The sequence below is a fragment of the Nicotiana sylvestris genome, chromosome 3 (genome assembly GCF_000393655.2).
Source record: "Nicotiana sylvestris chromosome 3, ASM39365v2, whole genome shotgun sequence".
In the NCBI taxonomy this organism is placed as follows: domain Eukaryota; kingdom Viridiplantae; phylum Streptophyta; class Magnoliopsida; order Solanales; family Solanaceae; genus Nicotiana; species Nicotiana sylvestris.
Genome location: NC_091059.1, coordinates 220,935,291 through 220,962,008, shown reverse-complemented (window position 1 = coordinate 220,962,008; position 26,718 = coordinate 220,935,291). Strand labels below are relative to the sequence as shown.

General features: G+C 36.0%; 3 protein-coding genes across 4 annotated transcripts; 2 read left to right on the top strand and 1 right to left on the bottom strand.

The window, feature by feature from the left end:
• The first annotated feature begins 5,818 nt into the window (after window positions 1–5,818).
• Window positions 5,819–9,850, top strand: LOC104217895 (uncharacterized). Its single transcript, XM_009768238.2, has 6 exons — window positions 5,819–6,305; window positions 7,220–7,362; window positions 8,025–8,168; window positions 8,282–8,467; window positions 8,717–8,841; window positions 9,368–9,850. The coding sequence occupies exons 1-6, from the start codon at window positions 6,101–6,103 to the stop codon at window positions 9,591–9,593; spliced, it is 1,029 nt and encodes a 342-aa protein (XP_009766540.1). The 5' UTR covers window positions 5,819–6,100; the 3' UTR covers window positions 9,594–9,850.
• A 516-nt stretch (window positions 9,851–10,366) lies between these two features.
• LOC104217896 (alternaria stem canker resistance protein 1-like) lies at window positions 10,367–12,981 on the bottom strand. Of its 2 annotated transcripts, none has more exons than XM_009768239.2 (7): window positions 12,859–12,981; window positions 12,525–12,697; window positions 12,192–12,430; window positions 11,943–12,098; window positions 11,574–11,759; window positions 10,652–10,833; window positions 10,367–10,565 (listed from the first exon to the last, which is right to left on the bottom strand). In XM_009768239.2, exons 2-7 carry the CDS (start codon window positions 12,663–12,665, stop codon window positions 10,534–10,536), a joined length of 936 nt encoding a protein of 311 aa, XP_009766541.1. In that variant the 5' UTR covers window positions 12,666–12,697; window positions 12,859–12,981; the 3' UTR covers window positions 10,367–10,533. The 2 variants fall into 2 exon arrangements, with proteins under 2 accessions (XP_009766541.1, XP_009766542.1); XM_009768240.2 differs by having other exon boundaries at window positions 12,854–12,960.
• An 11,920-nt stretch (window positions 12,982–24,901) lies between these two features.
• LOC104217898 (protein SOB FIVE-LIKE 3-like) lies at window positions 24,902–26,245 on the top strand. The gene has a single exon (XM_009768241.2). It carries the CDS (start codon window positions 25,580–25,582, stop codon window positions 26,030–26,032), a length of 453 nt encoding a protein of 150 aa, XP_009766543.1. The 5' UTR covers window positions 24,902–25,579; the 3' UTR covers window positions 26,033–26,245.
• The last annotated feature ends 473 nt before the right edge of the window (window positions 26,246–26,718 follow it).

The window sequence follows — 26,718 nt, the reverse complement described above, 5'->3', positions numbered from 1 at the left end:
TTACACTGTCCACGACCTTGAGTTAGCTGCCATTGTTCACGCCCTGAAGATTTGGCGCCATTATTTATACGGGGTTCCTTGTGAGATTTATACTGACCATCGGAGCTTGCAGCACCTGTTCAAGCAAAAGGATCTAAATTTGCGCCAGAGGAGATAGTTAGAGTTGCTGAAGGATTATGATATCACTATTTTGTATCACTCGGGCAAGGCTAATGTAGTGGCCGATGCCTTGAGTCGCCGAGCAGAGAGTTTGGGGAGTTTGGCTTATTTACCAGTATCGGAGAAACCTATGGCGATGGTTGTTTAGGCCTTAGCCAGTCAGTTTGTGAGATTGGATCTTTCGGAGCCCAGTCGGGTTCTAGCTTGCGTGGTTTCTCGGTTTTCCTTATTTGATCGTATCACGGAGCATCAGTATGATGACCCTCATTTGCTTATCCTCAAGGACAAGGTTCAATACGGTGATGCCAGAGATGTGACTATTGGTAATGATGGAGTTTAAGGATGCAGGGTCGGATTTGTGTACCCAATGTTGATAGGCTTCGGGAGTTGATTCTAGAGGAGGCCCATAGCTCGCGGTATTCCATTCATCCGGGTGCCGTGAAGATGTATTAGGATTTGAGGCAGCACTACTGGTGGAGGCGGATGAAGAAAGATATAGTTGGTTTTGTAGCTTGGTGCGTCAACTATCAGCAAGTGAAGTATGAGCACCAGAGACCGGGTGAGTTGCTTCAGCAGATAGAGATTCTGGAATGGAAGTGGGAGCGGATCACCATGTACTTTGAAGTTAGTCTCCCACGGACTTTGAGAAAGTTCGATGCTATTTGGGTGATTGTGGATCGACTGACCAAGTCCGCTCACTTCATCCCTGTGTGTACTACTTATTCTTTGGAGCGGTTGGCGGAGATCTATATCTGAGAGATTGTTTGTCTGCATAGTATTCCAGTTTTCATCATTTCAGATAGATGTACTCAGTTCACATCACGATTTTGGAGAGCCGTTCAACATGAGTTGGGTACTCGGGTGGAGTTGAGTACATCATTTCACCCCCATACGGACAATCCAAGCATATTATTCAGATTCTTGAGAATATGCTCCGTGTGTGTGTGATTAAGTTTGGAGGGTATTGGGATCAATTCTTGCCATTGGCAGAGTTTTCTTACAACAACAACTATCAGTCCATCATTCAGATGACACCGTATGAGGCTTTATATGAGAGACGGTGTAGATCCCCGGTGGATTGGTTTGAGCCGAGTTAGGCTAGATTGTTGGGCAAAGACTTGGTTCAGGATGCTTTGGAGAAGGTTAAGGTGATTCAGGATAGACTGCGCACAGCCTAGTCCAGATAGAAGAGTTACGCTGACCGGAAGGTTCGTGATGTTTCCTATATGGTTGGAGAGGGGGTTCTGCTTCAGGTTTCACCTGTGAAGGGCGTTATGAGATTTGGGAAGAAAGGGAAGTTGAGTCCGAGGTTTATTGGCCCTTTTGAGATATTGAGGCGTGTTGAGGAGGTTGCTTATGAGCTTGCCTTACCTCCCAGCTTGGTAGGAGTTTATCTGGTATTTCATGTTTCAATGCTCCAGAGGTATCACGGTGATCCGTCGCACGTGTTAGATTTCAGTTCAGTCCAGTTGGACAAGGTTTTATCCTATGTTGAGGAGCCAGTGGCAATATTGGACAGGCATGTTAGAAAGTTGAGGTCAAAGAACATTGCATCAGTAAAGGTTCAGTGGTGAGGTCAGCCGATCGAGGAGGCGACCTAGGAGACAGAGCAGGATATGAGCAACCATTACCCTAATCTTTTCACTACTTCAGGTATGTCTCTATGCTCGTTCGAGGACGAACGAATGTTTAAGTGTAGAAGGATGTGACGACCTGGCTGGTCGTCTTAAGAATTTACGCCCTAATCCCCTATTAACTGCTTTTCCCGTATTTATTTCTGCTATTTTGATTTGCCTCGATGTTCGATTTTGATTTTCGGAGAGTTTTGGGACGCTTAGTCCCTAAATGAGAGCTTAAGTGTTGGAAATTTGACTGTAGTCGGATCAGTGTGAAGACGACCTCGAAATGGAAATCCGATGGTTCCATTAACTCCGTTGGGCAATTTCGGGCTTAGGGGCGTGTTCGGATTGTGTTTTGGAGGTCCGTAGCTAATTTAGGCTTGAAATGCCGAAATGTCGAATATTGAAGTTTCCGATTCGATAGTGAGGTTTTGATCCGAGGGTCGTAGTGGAATTCTGGAAGTTAGAGTAGCTCCGTATAGTTGAATGTGACGTGTATGCAAAATTTCAAGTCATTCGGACGAGGTTTGATAGACTTTTTGATCAAAAGCGTATTTCTAGAGTTTTGGAGTTCTTAGGCTTGAATCCGTGGTTGATTCGTCGTTTCGATGCTATTTTAGGTGTTTTAAGGATTGATATAAGTTTGGACAGTGGTATTAGACTTGTTGGTGTTTTTGGTTAAGGTCCCAGGGGCCTCGGGATGATTTCAGATGGTTGACGGAAGGATTTTGGAGTTTGGAGTTGCAACTTCAGCTGCTGGTTTTCTGTCTTAACCGCACCTGTGAGTGTGGGACCGCAGGTGCGGCACCGCAGAAGCGGCTCTGTGGTCGCAAAAGCGGAAATGGGGAGGTTCAGCAGGAGCCGCAGAAGCGGTAGAATTTTTGCAGAAACGGTACCGTATTTGCGGATGGGGAGTCGCAGATGCGGAAGTGGGTCTTAAGTGAAAGGTCGCAGGTGCGACTATTGTTCCGCAAAATCCACGGATGCGGTAATAGCTGGGCAAAAATATGAAATTTCGAGGATTTAGTTTCAAAAGTTGGAAATTCGATTTGGAGCTCGGGAGAGGGCGATTTTGAAAGGAAATTGAAGAAGAGGTCATTAGGTAACAATTCTTTAACCCTTCTAGTTATATTCCATCAATCTATAGTTAGTTTCACCATTTAATTTCGGATTGGAGGTGAAAATTGGGGAAAAGTTTTAAGAAAGTTCTTAGACTTAGAATTCAACTTTTGATTGGGAATTTGACCTTAGATTTGGATAATTTTGGTATGCATGAACTCGTGAGAGTGTGAGGATTCTGAAAATATAAATTTTACCCGATTCCGAGACGTGGGCCCGAGGGGCGTTTTGGTCATTTTACTTAATTTCGCGTATTAACTCAGAATTTAATGGTAGAATCAGTTACTTGAAGTGTTATTTACATTATGCAATTGAATTAAATAGATTTGGGTCATTTGGAGTCGAATACTCGTGGCAAGGACGTGATTTCGAGTTGATTTTGAGCTGGTTCGAGGTAAGTGGCTTGTCTAACCTTGTGGGGGGACTTTCCCCTTAGGATTTGGTATATTTGGTAATTGAAATACCTTGTATGTGAGGTGACGAGTGCATACTTGTGCTAATTATTGAAAATCCGGTTTTCATAAGTAATTACTAGTATGTTTCCTTTCCTATTTTCATTACTTGCACTATTAAGCCTGTTGTTAGCTTAGGAAAGCATGTTTAAGTGACTTAATTGCTTTACTTGCTCAAACTGCCTTACCTGAATTCTGTGCAGCATGCTAGGCTAGAATTACTCATTTGCCTTAATATGAAATTTGTCATTTCTGAATATTTTCCTATTGCTGCTGTGTATTTACATTGGGACTACGGATGTGTGATTCCGATAGCTCCCTCTTGTCTGTTTATTTTGGGACTACGGATGTGGGATTCTGGTAGATCCCTCTACACAGTTATATGGAACTACGGGAATGCACCTGGTAGATTCCCCCAGTACTGGGTATTTACATTTGGTACTACGGAAGGAGATTCCGGTAGATCTCCACGCACTATGAGTTGGACTACGGGACGGGATCGCGAAAGATCCATTGGATATGTATATTTGGGACTACAGGATGGTATCTTGGGAGATCCCCGATTGTTATTTTGGTGCTGAAATGTATTTCTTTCTGTGTTTACCTTGTCTCTATAATAGTTGTTGTTGCCCTTATTATCTTGTGTTACTTTTACTGTCGTACTTATTTATACTGTTCTGTTCTACACTGTTAAATTTTATAATTTATTTAACCTCAGTAGGGCCCTGACCTTCCTCGTTACTACCCGACCGAGGTTAGGCTTGACACTTATTGAGTACCGCTGTGGTGTACTCATGCCCCTTCTGCGCATGTTTTTCATGTGCAGATCCAGGTACCTTGACTCAGTCCTATCACCCTTGAGGCGACTGTTTCAGAGACTTCGAGGTATATCTGCCGCGTCCGCAGATCGAGGAGTCCTTTTCTACTCTCCCTATTGTATTAGCCCTTATGTATTTCCTTTTCCTTGTTAGATATTCTGGAGTTAGACACTGGTAGACATTCCAAGGCTTGTGAATTCATGGGTTTTCGAGTTTTGGGAAAATGTATTAGTTTTGAGGATTTATATTGTGTATGCCGAGCGACACTTTTAAACGCTGTTATATCATTCTATTTATGTTTTGAATTGTTTTCTTCCGCAAATTGGTTTATCTTCTGTATTTTAGGCTTACCTAGTCATAGAGGCTAGGTGCTGTCACGATGGTTCACGGAGGGTGAACCGGGGTCGTGACACATGGATTGTAGATTCAAAACATGGATTGTAGCCAAACATCACTAAACTTGCAAAAGCATGGATTGTAAAAATTACTTGCAAAAACATGGATTGTAGCCAAACATCACTAAACTTGGGTTTGGTGAGTAACTGTCGCAAAGAAAAATAATAAAAAGCAGAATTGTAGATTCAAAATCTAACCAGCGAAACCAAAAGAGAACCAAGAGATCTTGATCAACAAACTGGAGATTAAATTAAATCTAGTGAAGCCAAAATTGTAAACAAGGCAGCGAAAATTTCTTTTACTTCAGAAGATAAGAACATCACCAAACTTCAAGAAAGTAAAACTGTCCAATACCACCCAAAAACCAGAATAGAAATATCGTTTTTAGATTGTTATAAAATATAAATCATGATCACAGGATTGGAGGCTTGAAACACGTACGAAACGCTTTCCTAAAAGTGATATTTGCACCATTTCCTCTGCAAGATTGCTATGAAACTATTGGCAAATAGCTTTAGTGGATACGATAAGCCTACGAATTTCAAGACTAAGTAAACAGTGGAGAAATTCTATTGGAAAGCAAGGACTATGGAACTTGATCTTTAGAATAGAAAGTTGGAGAAGGGAAAGTATTTTACAGAAGGTTGCAAAGGAGGACTCGGTAATGTAACGTTATTTGATTTAATTGAGTTTGAAGAGAAGATCAATTTCTTTATATAGAGAAAAAAAAATTATTCCCTCTAAAGCTTATGAACTTATACAAATAGTACATTCTGTTTCTAAATATGTATTAAATAAGCCTAACCTAAATTCTAAATATTTTCAGTATAATCTTCTTAGCATTATAGAGTTAACCGTAAAAGGTGATTTTACATAACAAAAACTACAATACCTGGAAATATCAACAACCATTTGAATGGCTAATTACAGAATATACTACCAAAATTACATTATCTATTGTGCATTTTAATCTTCGTTCATAATCCAATACTACCTCCGTTCCAGTTTATGTGAACCTATTTCCTTTTTGGTTCGATCCTTTCTAAATTTGGTAACAATTTAGCTTAAAGTTACAACTTTACCCTTAATAAGAAGCTTTTATAACCACACAAATACTCTGGCCCCGTTTGGACTTGTTTAGGACCACAAATTCCAAAAGTTTTTTTTCTTAAACTCCGTGCCCAGTCAAACAGGTTCACATAAATTGTAAAGGAGGTTGTACTATTTAATTGCGTACTGTTACGAATTCAACCATAACTTGACCTGACCTTCGAAATGACCGTTTTACCCTCGACCAAACGCCAATGGGAATGCACCACTGCACCCTGAGCAAGCAGCAAGTCAACCGGGTAAAGTCAACTAGTAGAGTAATTAGAACTCAATCGATACGCATACAGGATTACAGGTGGTGGATCCGAGAGAGACGAAAACGGAAGTAAAGGAAAAAAGAAGAGAGAGAAAGGGAGAGTGTGAGATCTAAGAAGAGAGAGAGAGAGAGGGAGCTGACCCATAACTCAGGCAGTTGATCGGAAAAGAGATGGGGTGCTCGTTCTCGGGGTTGAATGCTTTATACGACGCCGTTAATGGTGGTGGGGATGTTTGGATCAATGAGAATCGCTTCAGAATCGTGAGACAGCTCGGGGAGGGCGGCTTCGCTTACGTTTTCCTCGTGAAGGAGGTCATCTCTGACACTTCTAACCCTGGTCTTTCAAACAAATTCAAGGACTCTTCTCACCTCTCCGGTACGCACATACACACACTCTCTCTCTATTTTTATAGCTAAAAATTCATACTTTACTTGTGGTCTGACAATTGGGTCAGCTTAGTGCATAATGGGTTTTGTTCCTTTTCTCCAATTGTATGCGATTTGCTTTGGTTTTCGTTACTAATAGTTACTACTGCAAGTCAATATCAATTGCTTATATGATCTTTCCAAACGTTCTTATGGTTGCACTTGGCGATGAGGAACTGGGATTGAGGTGATTGCTCTAATGCTCTGTACCCCAACCTCCATGCTTTTCTATTTCTTGAATCAGAGTGTGTGTGTGTATATATATATAGGTTGATCATCTTCAAATTTGGATTTTTGTTTTTTGATTCACTGATGTTTCTGTGGTTTAGATATCTAAAAAAAATGATGTTAGAGTGGTTTGGCAAATATTGCTCAAATTCTCTATTTACTAGAGGCGTATTTTACTCCAAAATGTGCTTCTTCCCTGTGTACCTGTAGTTATATTGATTGCTGCATTGACCTGACCTAAGTTCTGTAGGTTTTGTAGATATTCCTCTCTACCCCAACTTTTCCATTCAGAGAAGAAGTAAAATACCAAGAAAAATGAACTCTATTATACATGTTTTTAAGCATCAGGAATGAACATTAGGAGCTTTTGGGTTTCTTATTCTTTCTTTTTCTTTCTCTGATTGGCTTTCTTTCCTAATGATATTTTCACTAGAAGTAGTTCTTCAACTCCTTTTAGCAGTTAGTAGGTCAGACTTCAGTAGTTATTGGCCCAGTTTACTCTGATTCATGAAATCTTTCTCTTTGGAAAGGGAAGTGCAAAGATTAAGCTTTGTCTTTGAACCTTGGTGTGCAGTTATTGTATTCATGTTCTTTTATTCTGTAACAAAACAATTGAAAAACTCTCTTAATGTGCAGATGATGGAACTTATGCTATGAAGAAGGTTCTTATTCAGAACACTGAACAGTTGGAGTTGGTGAAAGAGGAGATTCGTGTTTCATCTCTATTTACTCATCGCAATCTGCTTCCTCTCCTTGATCATGCTATCATCGCAGTCAAGGTAATTTCTGCAGGCACTGTGCGCCCCACCCCCAACCCCCCCAAAAAAGAAACCAACTCTGTATTTTGATCTCTTTTGTTAGTAATACACTGATGTCCATGTCAAGACTTTATGTGAACAAGAAGGCTTTGCACAATTAGGTGGTGGAAAAATTAAATTGAGTTTGCAGTATCATCCATAATAGATTAGCTTATGCCGTTCCAGGAACTCTTAGATGTACTCCGAGGAGCTGAATTCTCTAAAGATGTACTGCTCACTCTTCAGTCTTAAAATGATGGTTGAAGTCCAAAATAATACAAAATTCTATCGATCATGTGGAGTGTCAAACATGTTTTCTCTGTAGTACTTTTCTTTGAGAACCCAGCTCTTTTTTTTTTTGGGGTGGTTTTTTTTTTTGTGTGTGTGGGGGGGGGGGGGGGGGATGGCAAACAATCATATAAAGTGAAGAGGTATTGCTATTCCAACATTCTCTGCTTATTTGGCATGGAGTTTGGGCAACTCTCAGTTGACATTTATGAAACGGCAAGTTATAATCATGTTAATATGTCATAGCTGTACTCCACACTATGTGCCTGCTGATATGTGTATTCCTTGTACCCTTTCCTCTACTATATGTTCAATTTTCATTATATTCTATATAAATATCTTACTCTGTTGGATAGGCCGCACCAGATCAGTCCTGGAAGCATGAAGCTTACTTGTTGTTTCCGGTACATTTGGATGGGACATTACTGGATAATGCCACAGCCATGAAAGCTAAGAAAGAATTCTTTTCCACTTCGGATGTTCTTCAAATATTTCGCCAGGTGAACTAAGGATCTGTATTTTTGCAAATGTGCATTTAATTTGTGAGAATATAAGAGGAGGACATCATCAATTTTGGAGCCTAGAATGTATTTTAAGAAACATTATTATCCAGCTTTGTGCAGGACTCAAGCATATGCATAGCTTTGATCCTCCTTATGCACATAATGATGTCAAACCTGGTAATGTCCTTTTAACTCATAGGAAAGGACAGCCACCTCTTGCTGTATTAATGGATTTTGGAAGTACACGTCCTGCAAGAAGGCAAATCCGCTCTCGTTCTGAGGCCTTGCAGCTGCAGGTACTTTCATTTCCTTTTTTAAATGTATACATATTTTCTGCTGTTTATATGCCTGTAAATTTCTAATAGGTTCCTTCTTTTGAACAAGTTTGGGCTGAATGTTTTCACCAATACTGCTACCTTTATATGCAAATTGCAAGTAGTAGTTAATTCATATTGTGTTCTTGGTTGACACCCATTTCTTACATATTACACCTTAACTGTTGCATTTTCCTTAATGTGCTGTCTTTTGTGGTGCTGATAATGTAGGAATGGGCATCTGAGCACGTTTCCGCACCCTTCCGAGCACCTGAATTATGGGATTGCCCAAGCCAATGTGATATTGACGAAAGAACTGATATCTGGTCATTAGGTTGTACATTATATGCAATAATGTAAGAATCCTCTCAACACTTTCTAATACCTGAAGCTCTCTCCGTGCAAGAGAGAGTGAAATCCTATGTCCCGTATAGTTGCAACAAGATTGTCCAAAAGTTGGCTCAACTATTCTATTTGTTGCACCTGCTGCACATGTACGTAGCATTAGTAGTTTGGTGCTTGTACTACGTTGCAGTCTTGTGCAAATGGCTCTTCTTTGGAGCTGGTCAAAGTAGCATCAATGGGAAAATCAGATATTAAATGCTAACGAGTTTTGTACTTTTGTTAAATAAATATGGTTGGTCTTACACTGCAAATAGAGCTCCCTACTTTTTATACTGAGACTGCTTTATCATGCCATTACTTCTCATTATGGTAGATACCAAGTTTAGCTTTCATGCCCTTTTTTTTAGATAAAGTATTGAGTTGTTTCCCACCTTTGGCATTTCAGAGGATAGAGATATCTCTTGACCATGAAAGTGGTTTCTATGCGGTGTGTATATGAATAAGAAGTAACCAATCTTTTCATCATCTCTATTGCAGGTATGGAGTATCTCCCTTTGAGTATGCACTTGGGGAATCTGGTGGAAGTCTGCAGTTGGCTATTGTAAATGCACAGATAAAATGGCCAGCCGGACCTAAACCTCCATATCCGGAAGCCCTTCACCAATTTGTGACATGGATGCTTCAACCTCAGGGGACAGTTCGACCTCGCATAGATGATATCATAATTCATGTTGACAAATTGATCTCAAAGTTTTCCCATTGAAAGGATAGGACAAGATTTGTTGGGTTAGTTTACAGATGAATCATCTTATAACGTCTTTTAGCTTATTACATAACTTACTGCAAGTTACTATTCTTGACTTTTCCCTGTTAAAATGTGAGAGAAGCAGCAATAGTTTGTTATTGTTTGGATTGCATTCCATGGCAAGAGGCTTTAGCAGTCATACGTTTTTATTTATAATTGTTGAATGGTGAATCATCCACTCTATAGTTCTTACGCCAAAAGAATCTTTTGCCTTACATGGCCAGGTTGCATTTGTTTTTGCCAGCCCTTTCCTCTGCCGCGCCGTCCTTTATGCTATTCTCGTTACTGAAATCTCAGTTATCTGTGGTGCCTATTTTTCCAGAAGCTTTTCCGACGACCACGCACTGGTACACCTTTACTTCGCTACATTCGTTGTTCGACATTCGAATCTGGGAGCAAAATTCATGTATATTGTTTTCTCAAATTTTCATAAATCCCTCTCTTTTTTTGGATGAGTTGCTGAAATATGCAGCGAATTTAGCTGTTTACGGTTGAAACAGTTGAAGGGCAGTCTGGTGCACTAAGCTCTTGCTATGCGCTGGGTTCGGAGAAGGGCCGAACCACAAGGGTCTATTGTATGCAATCTTACCCTGCATTTCTGCAAGAGGCTGTTTCCACGGCTCAAAACCCGTGACCTCCTGGTCATGGCAACAGCTTTACCAGTTACATTAAGGCTCCCCTCCTATTTACGGGGGAAACAATTGAAACAAATTAAATTGAAAGTTCATCCGTAGAGCTCATAATTCCAATAATGAAACTCGTTTTATACATATAGGCAAAATACACATGATTGGAACTCCGAATAAAGGGTTTGGCTGTAATTTTCCTAGTTTAATTGTTCATCCACATCAGCAACGCCTATAATCCATGTTATTTTATAATCTTAGTTATTGAAGGATTAGTCCTTGTGCTCATCATCGGATTCAGAATCTGCAAATCATTTTTAGAAATGCAGTGTAAAATCACAAGCTGTCATGCTGGAAGTATACACGATAAATGAAGCAAAGGTTATTTACCTGATCGGACATCATCAGTAATGTGGCCTTTTGTTATGAGATCGTTAACCATTCGTAATATGAGTCTCATCCAAAAGATGTGAAGAACAAGCAAACACACCAGCAGTGAATTGAACAAAAAGTACAGTATGGTTCCTTCAGTCCGGTTCTTCTCTGTGTCCACTATGAAAAGAATTTCGTAGCTGCAGAGTTCAAAAAAATGCTGATTTCATGGTATGGTACAGAGAAACTGAACTAACAGAAAACAACAAGCTCAATTATAAATAAACTTTGGGCTAATTTTCTTTACTGCTAAATAAATATTACCAGGGGTGGATCACGCCACCCGCAAGCTTCGGTCGAAACTCTCTCTATATATTTATAAGAAATCGTATATGCATTTAAAACGCCACTTGGACAAAGGTGCCAATGACAAAGGGTAGGAGATTCCACCTTGGTTGTGAAAGATTGAACCCCAATGGCAACAATTTTTTAACCTTTCGTTCTCTTTTTTCTTCTTTCGTAATTATTGTTAACGATCTTTATTTTTTCACTTTTGACTTTTCGTGTCTGTTATTTGATAAATATTTGCTTTTTTCACACAAAGTTAAAATAACATTTTCTTTTGTAAATCTTCGCTCTATCATAATTATATTACTATATTTTTCCGTTCAATCGATTTATATTATATACCAAAAAAAAATAAGTAACCGAACCAAAGTCCAAAGTTGCTCAAACCGACAAAATATTTACTCTCTCAATGTATAAATAGCGACACATGGACATTCACAACTACGTGGCATACGGAGGCTCCAAATCCTAGATCTGCCTTTGAATACTACTCCTTGTGCTTCGGCGTAGTATGACAAATAAATTGAGGCAGAGGAAGTAGTATGTTACTATGAGCATAGTGGTAATGGTTAATTAACTGTAGTGAACTTACCATGTGCTTCGGAGTACCCAGAAAGGAAAGCAGATAATACGAAGTGATGCAAAAGCCACTGCGAAAATAATGAAGAAAATATCAGCAATCCTTTGGAAGCCACTGTATCTTGACATCTTAGCAATCTCCATAAATACATCACTTCCGTCATGAATTGCTAGAATCACTGATCCAACACGGGTTAACCTACAAAAACAGAATGCTCAGAACTCACACGAACGGTTTTTTGCTAAATAATACTCTCTCCGTTTCAATTTAGACGACACAATTTTCTTATTAGTCCACACATTTCTATTGCGAGTCAAACTATCTTATCTAAATTAAAATTGAGGGAGTAGTAGTACTCGAAAAAGGTGATTATAATTATACCCGAAAATGTAAGACAGCACAATGAGTGACACTGTTGTTATGTGATGAACCATTTGGGCAGCAAAATCTTTGCGTCTTGTTTCCCAGTAGAGCAATGCAAATATGGAGTATAAGTAGAATCCTCCAGCATACATGTACAACCCTTTCAGCTTTAATCTGCCATAATTAAATTAACCAGGTTATAAAATAAACATTATGTTCCTGATTCAGATATGATTAAAAAATCTTAGAAGATGTTAAGAATCTCACTTCATTTTTAAATCAGGCCAAACCAGATCCCCAGGTCCTGACCAAAAATATCGAGTATTTGTGAACCAAGGCTCATTACAAGTAACAACAAGTGCCAATATCTCAGCAGATAAAAAATATACTAATTTCCATGCTGACTCTTTGAATTTGTTGATCCTCCTCCTCCTCCTCCTCCTTCTACTGCCATTGATATTTACCAACTTTTGCTCATTTCCAAAAATCATGCGCTTAGCCAATGCCTAGCATCACGGTAAAAAAATTAATATATATTGGCCGGACCAAATCAATCTCAGATTTTCAAGAGAAAAAAAACGCAGATATTTGTTTAATTACCTCGAAAACAAATCTGTCGAGTATGAATCGAACGATGGGGAAGAATAGAGCGAAAATGATAAGAAAATTCAAATCTTTGTACTCAGGGTAAGACTCTTTCTCCCAATCAACTGAAGCAGCAGCTTGATACAATTTCTTCATCTCGGGCTTCTCTTCGAATTAATGGAAACTAACTGTGTAACAGACACTAATTAGTTTACCTTATATATTAGTATATCATGTTCGACCAAAAAAGGAAATGAACTTTGTGTTTGTTAGAATACAACAACAACAACAACTCAGTATAATCCCACTTAGTGGGGTCTGGGGAGGATAGTGTGTACGCAGACCTTACCCCTACCCTAGGGCAGATAGACTGTTTCCAAATAGAGCCCCGGCATCCTTCCCTCCAAGAACTTCCCACCTTGCTCTTGGTGAGACTCGAACTCACAACCCCTCTTGTGTTTGTTAGAATGAGTTACCAAAAATGCTAGAGTAGTTAATTAGTAGTAGCAAAGTCATATTCTCATTGTGATATGTCCTGGAAATTTCGCTGAGGAATTTTAGTTGAAAAATCAAAATCTGACGGGTCGACTCTATGATTAAAAGAGTGTAACTTTTAGTCCCAATTGGGTGGAAAAGACAAGAACCCCGACATCATCGATAAGATAAGAATCAAAAGCTGACAAACATTTCTTTCCATTTGAAATACAGAAAAATAATAAAATTTCCTATGCAAGAAATGCAAAATCAGTAATTTCTTTTTACTCTTTCTTTTTAACTTAAGGCAATACATATTAGAAGTTTCGTGGTAGGCTTCGTGGTAAAAAAGCCTTAAATCTCAAGCGTGGCTGCACGACAATGGCAGATCTAGAGCATTATACATGGAAAACATAGTAATTTTTGTGTAGCTCTTGTATTTAAATTAAAAAATTACGAAATATTTATAAATATCTATGAACCCAGTTATTATTACATATTAGTTTGAGATTACGGTAGTAACTCATAAACTTTAAATTTTGAATTCGTCTTTGCTACGCAGTGGTTGATGGAACAATTTCACCATCATTCTTTTCTCCATGATTTTATGTCTAATTAACATTGACTTGACTAAAATGCATCTCTTCAATAGATGAAAGTTTAGGTTTGATTATCGTATTCAACGTAGGTTCCTCGTGTTTCCCTGTTAGTGATTTAAAGAAGTTTCTACTAATAAGAGAATCTCATTCTAGTGGTGTCAAAGTTGGTCTAAATTTACACGATCTGTCCAAATACCTTAAGTGTGACGGATTGGATGAGTCATGAGTGACATAAGCATGTTTAATGGATTGAGTCGAATTTAAGCCGTCAAAGTAATAAGATAAAATAAGCTACTAAAAGAGATCAATTCAACAAGTTGATTCCCAATCCAATATTTTATTTTATTTTTTGGTCGAAATTTCCCAATCCAATATTGAAGAGCGTAGCTAAGAAGTATTATCATATAAGTATAATAATAATATATTAATTATTCAGTTCTCTAATCATCATATCATATATCATATATCATATATCATATATATATTACAAGGCCTATAGCGAGCTAAGGAGTTAGGGGCGTCTCAATACCATTGAGGCCTAATCTAATCATCATATCATATATCATATATATAATACAAGGCCTATAGCGAGCTAAGGAGTCAAGGGCGGCTCAATACTATTGGGGGCCTAAAGCCAAATTTTCATAAGAGGCCCTTAACTTTTTTTCCTAAAAAACCTATATATATACATAATTTTCTAGTTTTTCGAGATGCAAAATTATGAATAATTATTTTATAATCAATTTCTTCAAATAATTCTTTTTCAATTGATAATATAGCTAAATCATTCAATCACTCTTACGCGTGGTTGATCTTAAGTAAGATTTTATTAATTTTAATTTTAAAATACTTCTTTCAAATTTCTAGTTTGTCATCTTTGCTTTTTGGGATTGTATCAAAGATTCAACTTTTTTTCTTATATTTTGAATAACCGACTCATACTTTCTAGTTGATATATTAAAATTTCAATAAATACTAAAACGATAATATATGCCTACATATTGAAAATATCAAGAAAAACAAATATTAGATGAAAACTAATACTAAAAAGTTGGAATGGAGGAACATGATTCATTAACTTTATGTGAAAATAAATATTTGTTGCGTTCAATATACTTCTTATAGCTTTAGCTTGATAGAAGAAAAATGCACGACAATAGGATCTTTTGGATACATAAAAAAAAATATAATAGTAGTAATGTTTGGTGAGAAGTGAGAAAGATTAAAAAAGAAAATTGAATATTATGGAAACTAAGAAAGAAAGTAGAAAGGTTTATATAATATTTAACGGGAAAAAGAATAATTACTTTATTTATTCCATAAATTTTGTATTTACATTTTAGGAGCCTATTTTTAAGGAACAGACATATCTTTCCTTTTCAATTTTTACCAAAAAATATAATATGAATAAAAATACTTGAGTAAAAAAAAATATTATAGGATAAAATTAAAAAGTGGGCCCTCCCCCCCCCCCGAAATTGGGGTCTAAAGCTTGGGCTTCAGTGGTTTTGCCCAAAGAGACTTTTTCCTTTCTATACCATATATGAAACCTTATTATCAAAAATGTGCATAGTTTCATATTTACCCGCCATGTTCACAGATTTTCTACAATTATTATACCATTCATTAAATACTAATTATTATGAGCTAATTCCTTCCTAATTAGGCCCGCTACAAATTAGGAACAGAATATTCTAATTGATTTAGCGACCTTAGGATTAAATTTGAAACGCAAATCCTATATCTTCAATTTAAAATCAAATTACATAGACTCTTTTCTGCAAAAACTCTGTTCTTCGATATTTTTTCTTAAGCCACAAATCAAAAAAAGACAAAATCGTCAACAAATTCGAATCAAATTGTAGAAATCAGTTCTGCAAAAGATTAGTTCGTCGAAATTCTCTCTACATCTCTCTCTATTTTTTAATCGCAAATTTCAGTAATACAAAGCAAATGAAAAGAGAGCAGCAATTCCACCATTGACAGCCATTAAAAAGCTTGAAAGCTTTGAATTCAAATTTGGGTTTTCAAAAATCATTATTTGTTTGGATTGGGTGTTGTTGAAAATAATCGGGAATATGGTTTGGAGTTTATATCTCAATTTTGAGGGGTTTTGGTGAAGATTAGACTTGGTTTTGACTGAATTTCAGATTGAAACTCGAAGAAGAAGAAGAAGAAGAAGAAGAAGAAGAAGAAGAAGAAGACATATTGCAGAAATTGTATATTATTTGTATTCTGATTGTAGATGTTTTATTTTCTGTTTTCACAAATAAAAAACGGCTAAAACTTCTACAAATCTTCTGAAAAAACGCAATTATGTCAAAAATCCCAATTATGCTACAATTGAATGGAAATTGGGATATAAAAATTCAATGTACCCAGTTTGTAGATAAATTATAGATTATTTGTATTCTGATTGTAGATGCATTGTTTTCTGTTTTCACAAATCCAAAACGACTAAAACTTCTACAAAATCTTCTGCAAAAAACGCAATTATGTCGAAAATACCAGTTAAGCTACAATTGAATGAGAATTGGGATATTAAAATTCAATGTACCCAGTTTGTAGATATTTTGTAGATAAATTGTAGATTATTTGTATTTTGATTGTAGATGCTCTGTTTTCACGGCGCAGGTAGTATGTTTACCTTTTACTCTTAACTTATCCATGATCCCGCAGTTACTTGTTTATTCCTTTTATCTAATCTAATGTATGCTACTTGCTTTCATTAGCGTGCAAAGATGAAAGAGTTAGCCAGGCAGCGTGCCTTACAGCTACAGAAAGAAGAGGAAGAACGAAGTAAACAACCGAAAGCCAAAGCTCTTGCTAAATTGGAGGAATTGAATCGCCGTATGTAGGCAGGTGATGCTTTGTCTCAGAAGGCTATAAAGAATTCGTCACATGATGTTATGAGGCAAGATCTGGAAGGCTCATCACCCCTTGAACCAGTGGTGCCTAGTATCAGTACATAAACGTGGGTGAGGGTGAGGTTTTGGGAGAGAGAAACGTGGGAGGAGTGAGATATACAGTACCTTGAATTAAAGAGGGATATACATTGCATTAATTGTACCCTTAAAATACACTATGGTATAGAATTGATAATTTAGTATACTAAATGTAATTAAGTCAAACCTTAAACATTGAGGGTAATAAGATTTCCTATGTGGTATAGGAATGTAAAAATTCCTTACCGAAAAGCTGGCCCTGTAAGGAGTCAATTCATAATTTCCTACCAACTAATAAGTTTGATCATATTGACAACATTTTTTGAGAATAAAGTTTTTGTAGAGAACATATACTCCAACGATTATTGAGAATGTGTTGATATTAAATGCTTTAATGTCTTGTACATATATATATGTGATGTGATACCTCTCCTAGGCCAAGTAATTTATTTATCTTTTCTCTCTTCTTTGTAAACCTTTTATCCTTATTTTCTTAATTGGAGGTTAATCTTATTTCTAGCTTATTTATTGTATTTTGTTAAATATTAATAAGAAAATATTTAATTTCATCAGCTATAAGAAGTCCTTTGGTTTATTGTTATTCAAAAACATGTTTCAACAATCTCAAGTAATTATTCAAAATCTATAAATAAAAAAAAAATAACTTGGAATACATGTGCAATGTATGTGCTAAAAAAATAGTAAAAAAATAACAATAAGGAAATAAAATAAATAGTTACCCAACTATAATAAAAAATTTTAAAATCAAACAAAAAATCCTTTTCATTAAACTCACACGCGTAGTCATTAATAAGTACAATTGCCCATATGCTCAAGGCATGTAGCTTTGCTAATTACCCCAATTAATTCATTTTTATTTTGCCCTTAGCCCTTCTTATTTCTTTAGCTTGACTGCAAATCTCCAAACATCAAGTCTGACCTAATCGTACTTAGCTTCAAGAATTGGTTTTTGTAGTCCTTTCTAACAAACTAACAAATTTGGGCACCAAATCTAAATTATTTAAGCTAACTAAGTGACTTAATGCTACACCTCAAAACTCGCCTTTATTGAAAATCGAAGAAAAGCTCTTTCGATAGAAATAAATAAGAAATCACGCATGTAACTGTTAGTAAGTACAGTGTCTACGTGCTCAAGGTACGTGGCCTCACGAAAATCTAAAATAAGGAAACTAAATGAGTTAATATTAAGATTCGTCAAAACTCACGTCTTTATTGAAAATCGAAGAAAAGTCTTTTTCGTTAGAAATAAGAAAGAACTCACACGCATAGCTATTAACAACTATACTTGTCCGCATGATCAAGGTATGAGGCCTCACTAAGTGACTCCAACTAATTCATTTTCCTTTTGCCCTTCGCCTTTATTACATAAAAAATCAAATAATTTTTTTAAAACCTTTTTCATATAAAAACATTCCTCAATATATGTTTCTTTTAAAAAGATAAAGTGATTGGCTGATTATGAGGGTATTTGTAAACAAACAATTTTTTTAGAAATTATGCAATGTTTTAAGGAATTTTTACCTCCTGTAGCAAAGGTTAACACCTTATTTATTTTAAATAAATACCATTTTAAAAAAATTATATTATATAAATACCTTTTACTGTTTATAGCAAAATATCTAATTTTGGTACCTTCTACCCCTAAGCCACTAAATACGCTATTCAGTTACACTATTTTCTTTCTCTCTCTAATTTGATACATGTCATTCTCTCTTCCAAATAATACCGGATTCATTGACCGACCACCAGTTCTCTTGGCTGGGATTTGGGAACCTCCTCCTCTCCGGCGAAATCCAATTGTACGGCTCTCTCTCTGTCTCCTTTCATCTCCTACATTTTCTATCGGATTTGAACTTGGTTATTTCAATTCCCAAATTCAAAAATGGGGAAAACGATTTGTTAAGCTCAAAGGCAGAGATTTTAAATTATATGGTCTTCACTGGATAATTGCATCTAACTCAGCCAATGATTAGAAATCTCCGAGTAGTTGCCTAAACGGCAAACTGTCTCTGAGGCCAGTCAATGCATTTTGATATGACATCAAACTTTCCTTTGTAAAAATAGTTTGCACAGCTCAACCCACCATCAAGCTACGATGGTACTGCCAGATGTGTCAGAAGCAATGTAGATACGTGGAAACAGTGAGATTCAGGATTTTTGCTCGACGGCGGATTCGTCGGAATTTAGGGTTTGTTCTTGAACAAAGACGACGGATTTTGGGGCTGAGCAACTTGATTTTCTGTTAATATATTTCAATGTATTTTCAACGTATCACGCTGTATTTTGATATATTTCATTGTATTCATTGTTTTTTTTTCCATTGTAATTCAATATATCTCGTTGTATTCCATGTATTTCATTGTATTCACTATCTTTTTTTCTCATTGTATTTCAATGTATCCCGTTGTATTCTATGTATTTCATTGTATTCACTGTCTCGCTATATGCCATGAATGTATTCATATGTTTTTTAATTAATATAATTTATGCATTCAGATGTATTATATAATTTCTCTGAAGATTGCTATGTTTTTGGGGTATTTTTCGGTTGAGAATCTTTTTTATAACTGAAAATACAAAATTTGTGTGTTATAATTAAGTTTGTTGAGTTATATTAGGAGTCTATTATGTTAATTGATTCACTTTCCGTTTTAAAAATAGTGTAATCCCCTATTTCACGCCGTGAATACAGTCGAATACAATAATCTGTCCAGCTGTAATCCCATGTTTCACTCCATGAATACAGTCGAATACACTCGAATACAACAACTGATTAGCTGGACTTCCCTGATTCACGCCTATTTTTGCTACTGTATTCATGAATACAATAGCTTAAATACATCAAATGCATCTTATAACCACTGAAAAGGTATCTATAATCCGTAATATAGCAAATGATATCTATAGATGGCTAATTACTACTAAAATATAGTACTTTATAAAAATTTCCCATGTTTTAATACATCAAACCAAACAATGAATAAGAAATATGTCAACATAACTAATGCAAGCATAACTAATACCAGCATTACTAATATACCATATTCAACATTATTCTTATGCACCTTACCAAACGACCCCTTAGTTTCATGATTTAGTTTGTAGTTCTTCCTAACAATTTTGGACACCAAATCTAAATTACTTAGGCTAACTAAATGACTTAACGCTACACGTCAAAGCTCGTCTTTATTGAAAATCTAAAAGAAGTGCTTTCGATAAAAATAAGAGAGACTCACACGCGTAGCTCTTAACAAGTACACTTGTCTCCATGGTCAAGGTACGTGTCCTCACTAAAATAGAAATTAAGTAAGGTAACTAATGACTTAACCCTGAGATACACGTCAAAACTCGTCTTTATTTAAAATCTAAAAGAAGTGCTTTCGATAAAAATAAAAAAGACTCACACGCATAACTCTTAACAAGTACACTTGTCTGTATGGTCAAGGTACGCGTCCTCACTAAATCTAAATTAAGTAAGGTAACTAATGACTTAGCCCTGAGATACACGTCAAAACTCATCTTTATTATTGAAGAAAAGTTTTTTCGTTAGAAATAAGGAAGAACTCACACGCATAACTATTAACAAGTACACTTGTCCGCGTACTCTAGTACGTGGCCACACTAAGTGACCCGAATTAATTCATTTTCGTTTCAATCTTCGCCTTTCTTACTTCTTCAGCTGACTGCAAATCTCCAAGCATCAAACCTGGGGCCTGAGCAGACTTAGCTTCTAGATTGAGCTTCAGGTTGCCACCATCATTATGTTGTAGCTTCTCAAAACGTTGAAGGACTAAGGTTCTTACTTCTTATACTAGTTCAACAATTAGTACTCTTTTTATTTCAAACAGATCTAAGTTTATGTTATTTATTCAATTTCTTTGAAGGTTTTTGTTAACTTAAAATTGTATATCAATTTCCATAACGTACAATACCAAAATGAGAAACTTTATATTGTTAATTTAATTTGTTCCTTATTTCTTTTTGGTATTTCTTAAACAGGATATCACGGAGTAGCACAAACAAGCAAGAGAGTCACTGTCAAAATTCAACAGAAAAAGGAAAGAGTTCCTGTTTTTGTTTCCCACATGATTTGATTCTGCCTAATAATTCCAGGATTCCACCCTTTTGGAAAAGTCCCATTGTCTTTTCCTTTCCAAATTAAACTTGCACTTCAACATTACAAGATTCTATAACATCTGCTATTTTTTCAGCATTTTTTGGCATTTAAATCAGCTACTTAAAAAGTTAATAGTCCTTGCTTACACTTAACAGAATTCAACAAACAATTTTAACATATACCTATGGCCTATACTGAAGAAATTACCTCTGCACCAAATACCAAAACAGCCCACATTGCCAATGGTTGCCTTTTGGTTTTCTTCGGGTTCATGGTTTTTGTATGCCTGCTTAAATGCTGCTGCTCTAAACGGGAAGAATTTTCACCAGATTTACCAAGGCAAAGCACAGAAAAGCCTGAACAGCCATCAACTATACCAGCTGATCAACAGGATCATAGTATGGTTGTGATCATGCCTGGGAACCGAACTCCGACCTGCTTAGCAATGCCTGCCATGTCTTCACCCCATCATACTGATGAAGTGTGACTCATTTTTAGATCTTACTTTATCAGTCCCCAGCTAGAATAAAGGAGGAGGATAACAGTAGGTTGACATGTAGTGCAAAACTAGTCAAATTATCACGAGTCCTGACTATACAGAATATTGAGCGACATGTATAGTGAGGATATATATATATATATATATCCGACCTTAACTAGCTTGGGATTGATACAGTGTTATTATTATTATTGTTCTGGTTACGACTCAAGAAAGATAAGCACGGTTTTTCTAATCTCATGCTCTTATTTTTTTTCTCTTGTAGATAATTAATAATTAGCACTAAAATCATTAGTCATATCATTTGTCTTTGATTCTCATTGCTATGTTTTTATAACCTGATCATTACTGCCTTCACATTACTGGTACATAAATAACATAATTAATGTGAAAGTAAGACGCTATTTGCGGATTCTGTTCTCCATTTCCTTTACTTTTTCAGAACGAAGTCTATACATTTTGCTTTATAAAATGAGATATTAAATTGCAGGAATTTTCTATTCCTCAACTTGTAAGCACACTGTATGGATTTAAATATACTCTCTAATGGATAAGTTCAACAAAAGTATGAATGAAAACAGTGTAACTAATTAGTACAGTATTTGATAAGACAATAGTAGTCATTAAAGGAACTAGAAAATTCTCAGGGTTAAATAATAGTAAAGAGAATATTAAAATTCTCATAGAACTATATATTAAACGGCATGAGAATATTAGGCACCATAGTTTTTCATACATAGATTCATTATTTGTTTCCAAATAATAGAATCTTTTTTTCCTTTTTAGTGATGCGTATATTTTTCCCTATAGCTATGTTAGTGAATCGGAACCTAATCCGTTAACTTCACCAGAGGCTGATAACAGAATCATTTGAGCAATATGTAACTTTCCAATAAGATATCTTCCCTTTCAATATTTCCAAAAGAAGTATTTTTAAATAATTTAAAATTGAAATTTAAATATGATTCTTCTTTTTTCTGATGACAGTTAAATCTTGCGAGATTGGAGGAATATATCAGGGGCAGAATCATATCATCCAAATAAGTGCAATATCCACAATTAGTTAATCGTCAAGTGTGTCTATAAAAGCCTTTCATTTACTCCACCTGATTTCATGCAAAACATAAGCAAACATAACACACAAAAACAAAGGCAAGAATGAATACAACAGGAACTTCTGCTGAATATTGGCAATGGAATTCACCAGTTCCATACCTGTATTGTGGTTTTGGAATCGTTTTCGGTACCATCGCTTTTGCATTAATCTATCTCTTTTGCTGTCGCCAAAATTCCAATTCATCAGAGCATTTTATAGACACAGATAATAATGAGGAAAAGAAAAGGCATTCACTACATCCTCTAGATCCAGAGCCTAAAATTGTGGTAGTCTTTTCTGGAAATGATAAAATTTTGTATTTTGCAAAGCCTATTACTTATTCTCCACATGCTGCACAACAAGTCTAGTATAGCAGCTATTCCTCTTTTAGTTCTTTTTTTTTGGTTTTTTGGTTAAAGAATCCTGCTGGCTCGATTAGTAGGTCGACTAAGGGGTAAAACGTTTCCTACCAAGAAGTTCTCCATTGGAGCACAACATCGGGTTGTTTTTTTCTTTCTTTTTCTCCTTGTAACATGTTACTTTCTGATAATTAGCCAATGAGGTGTACAGTTATAAATGGTTTTTTTTTTTATGATATGCCAAATTTCAGTGCACTTTACAACTATGCATGTGATCAATGAATGCATTAATTAAGAGTTCAAGAAATTAGCACAAATTAAGCTGATGCTCTTGAAACAGTTTTCATCGGAAACCGCCTCTCTGCCCTTTCAGGATAGGAGTAAGGTTGCGTACATCCTACCTTTCTGATACCCCACTCGTGAGAATTCACTGAGTGTTGTTGTTGTTTGTTCATGAAACAGTTTTGATCTCTATCAGAGAAACTGTAATTCTGTGATGATAATCAGGGGTGGAGCTATAGAGTGTTGGAGCGAGTTCGGCCAAACCCAATAGCTTTGATTTGAACTATGTATTTGTCTTAAAAACCCCATTAAACATATACTATAAATTATTAATTTAGAACTCAATAACTTAAAACGATTAAAATTCCAAACCCATAAACATGAAATCCTGGCTCCGCCTTCGATGATAATTCCCTACTTCATGGTGGTCGAACCTAAAACCAAGATAATAAAATACAACTATGATAAAGTATATATCAACAACAACTACCCAGTAAAATCTTACAAAATGGGGTCTGGGGAGGGTAACGTGTACACAGACCCTACCCCTACCCCGATAGGGCAGAGAGGCTGTTTCCGATAGACTCGAATGATAAAGGATATATCAAAAGAGTAAATTAGAGAACTAAATAAATTTTCTAATGTGAACGACAAAGATTTGTCATATCTAAGTTTGACTTGAATACATACAAAGAATTATCTTATTATTCGAAATTATACTCTGGCACTCAACACAACATTTAAATGCAAAGGCAAAAAGAAGGGAGAAGTGTCTAATTAGATTGGATCTTTCCAGCCTTGGGAAATTTGTCCTATTATCAAAAAGAATTTAGAAAAGAACATCTTCACTTCATCACATGGAGCCCAAGACAAGTGCAATACAAGGATATGATCTCCCAAAAGGACAAACAGCAAGAATAATACATGGACCTTGCCTGTCTAGCATTTCCTTATAATAAGCCATGCCTTAGGATTACAAAGTGAGGAACAACTAAAAAGTCATTTAAAAGCAAGGCATGTCCCATATATCTTCAATTGGTTAAAACTCTTCTGCTCCTTCCCTTAAAATCTAGGAAAAATGACCCCCACCAATAAGCCTAGAATTCTAACATGAATGCTTACAAAACTGTCATAACTAGTAACTATCTTAAATTCTGGATCTAACTATATTCTATATCATAATTTGACAATGACAGTACTATTATTAGTATATAGTAGTTGTATGACAAAATGGAAAGTAAAAGGTTTTTAGCTTCACAATTACTAATCATGAGTGAAAGATGGTAGGACCATAGGTTGTAGTGGGATGAATAGGAATCTTCCATTCTTAAATAATCGGATTATATTGGCACCTTACGAATGGAGAAACTGTTGTACATGGGATAAGGATAATAATTCCGGGATAGAATTTGAGATTAACTTTATTTTATTTTTGATTTGGGGTATTAGTTAATCCTGAGACAACTTTTACTCTAAGGGCTCGTTTGGTGTGAGGAATAAGGGATAATTAATCCCGGGATTAAATTTGAGATGAGTTTATCCCACATTTGGTTGAAATAAAATTGCGGTATAACTAATCTCGGTATTAGTTATCTCAAAATTATAGTATTATTTTTATCCCTATATATGAAAGGGTGGGATAACTAATCCTGGGATAACTTATTTCCAAGTGATAGATTAATTATCTCATATAAAAGGCGGGATAACTAATCCCGTGTGATATCTCACCCCATGGGATATCCCACCATTGTACCAAACGACCCTTTAGTATGCCCTACACGATGTGAATCTGGATTAGTCCGGCTATTAAATTTCGAATACCAAATGTTTAAAAGGTTGTAGGGGAACAATGGGTATATCTCGTATACTTATATATATACTATCCAGAAAAACAGGGGGAAAAAGCAATAATAAAAGATGAACTTAACTGCTTGAGAAGACTACTACTACAAGACAACTCCAGTTGGCTTACCTTCATTTTTTCACAGAAGAAAAAGCTGCATAATTTATTTACTCCCAACCTCTTGTTTTTATTTGACATGACACAGAAATCAAGTAGTGGAAAATAAATGAGAGAGGTCCTTTTCTAGCTAGCCTCATTAAGAACAAAAAGTAGTAAGCAGTAGTAGTATATATTTTTAAGAGTATATAGCATATAGGCTGTGCACAACTTCTCTTCTGCATATTGCATTCAAAGCGCGCAGCTGAGGCACGTTCAGAATACAGAGAGAAGTAAAGATATGCATTTTCGAACCTAAGTGATAGAGCAAACCAAATACTGTCCTTTGGTATTTACTCAAGGGTCGTATTTTGTGCCTTTTGTAAAAAAAATCAAGTTTCTCTATCATCTTTGACAGCTTCTACCTGTCCCTCTGTCAATGTAAAGTTATGGCGATGTACATATCCAGGTGGTGAAATTTAATCCAAGATTTTCAAAACAAATAAAGGAGAATATAGAGAAATAAATATCGGGTTTTGGGGTTGCTTTCAGAAGTACTATAAGTTTGGGCATATTTGTTCTTTGTGCGTGAGAGAGCTGTATTGGTCCAGAGCAGAAAAGAAACGCATATAGGTGTTTTGATTCAGCTTTCTTTTGCCTATTAACATATAACCAAACTCCACTTTTCTGTCTTTTACATCATTTCAATATTAATTCTGCTCTTTTAGAGTGGCGTATAATGAAGCCAGCTTCTCAAACTTTTAATGAGGAGGAAGAATGTCACAGCAGTGAATCTGGCTGGACAATGTACATTGGATCTCCTTCGAATGGTACTGAAGATGATAAGCTGAACGTAGTGGATTTTGTGGAAGAAGATGATGTAAGAGATCAAAAGAATGAAAGAAATCAAGAAGAAGAAGATGATGACACTGATGATTCTATGGCGTCTGATGCCTCTTCTGGTCCAAGTCATATCTTTGTTAGAAATGCAAAGATTACTACTGGTGCTCGTTATGTGAATCCAAAGGAAAAGGGTAATAATGGAAAAGGTTGCTCTAACAACAAAGCCAACACAAAGAATGGTATTAAGAATCAAGACAAGGGAGAGTCTGTGTTTTCTGCAAAAGGAGCTAAAGTTCCCTCCAATGGTGGAAAGGTAAGGAAAAGTATTTGGAAGGGCAAAGGAAAATAATACTGTAAAAATTACTAGCGTACTATATTTCCTCTCTTGTTATGTTACTACTATTAATTTATATCTCTTGTGTTAGTAATTATTAGTGCATGTTAAACTTTGACTAAGGATGTTTTGCGATTAGAAATGAATCAATTTTTTGTTCGAGACAAAAAATGAATGTAAGAGGGTCTCAATTTGATACATCAAATGTAAGAGGGTCCATTATCAAGACATGTATTCAGTTATATAGCAGCTTCATAAATCTCCTAATACGTGTCATGCCTAAGTACTAACAAAAAAAATGTCATGTCTAAGTACTAACAAAAAAAACATGTGACTAGTATTTTTTGGTTCATGCACTATTTGATACCTTTCTTTAATTTGGAGTCCCGACTAATTCGGATTCGCTTTCGTTCCTAAGGCTCGAATTCGAGACATCTGCATGCCTAATACTTAATTAAAACTAATCAATGCCAAGAAAATGAAGCATCAATATTTAGACACGTACGGTAATGTTTCTTATATGGTACACCGTTATTTGATCAACTAGAATTATTATGCTTTATTGGGACAAGTTCACCTAGGCAGTAAGGGACCAGTAACTAATAAGGCAACCACCTGCATAATAACTTGTACATTCTTCAATAATTCTCCCAAAGTATATCCGCTGATCTCTATAAAACATGTTCTGAACAATTATCTTT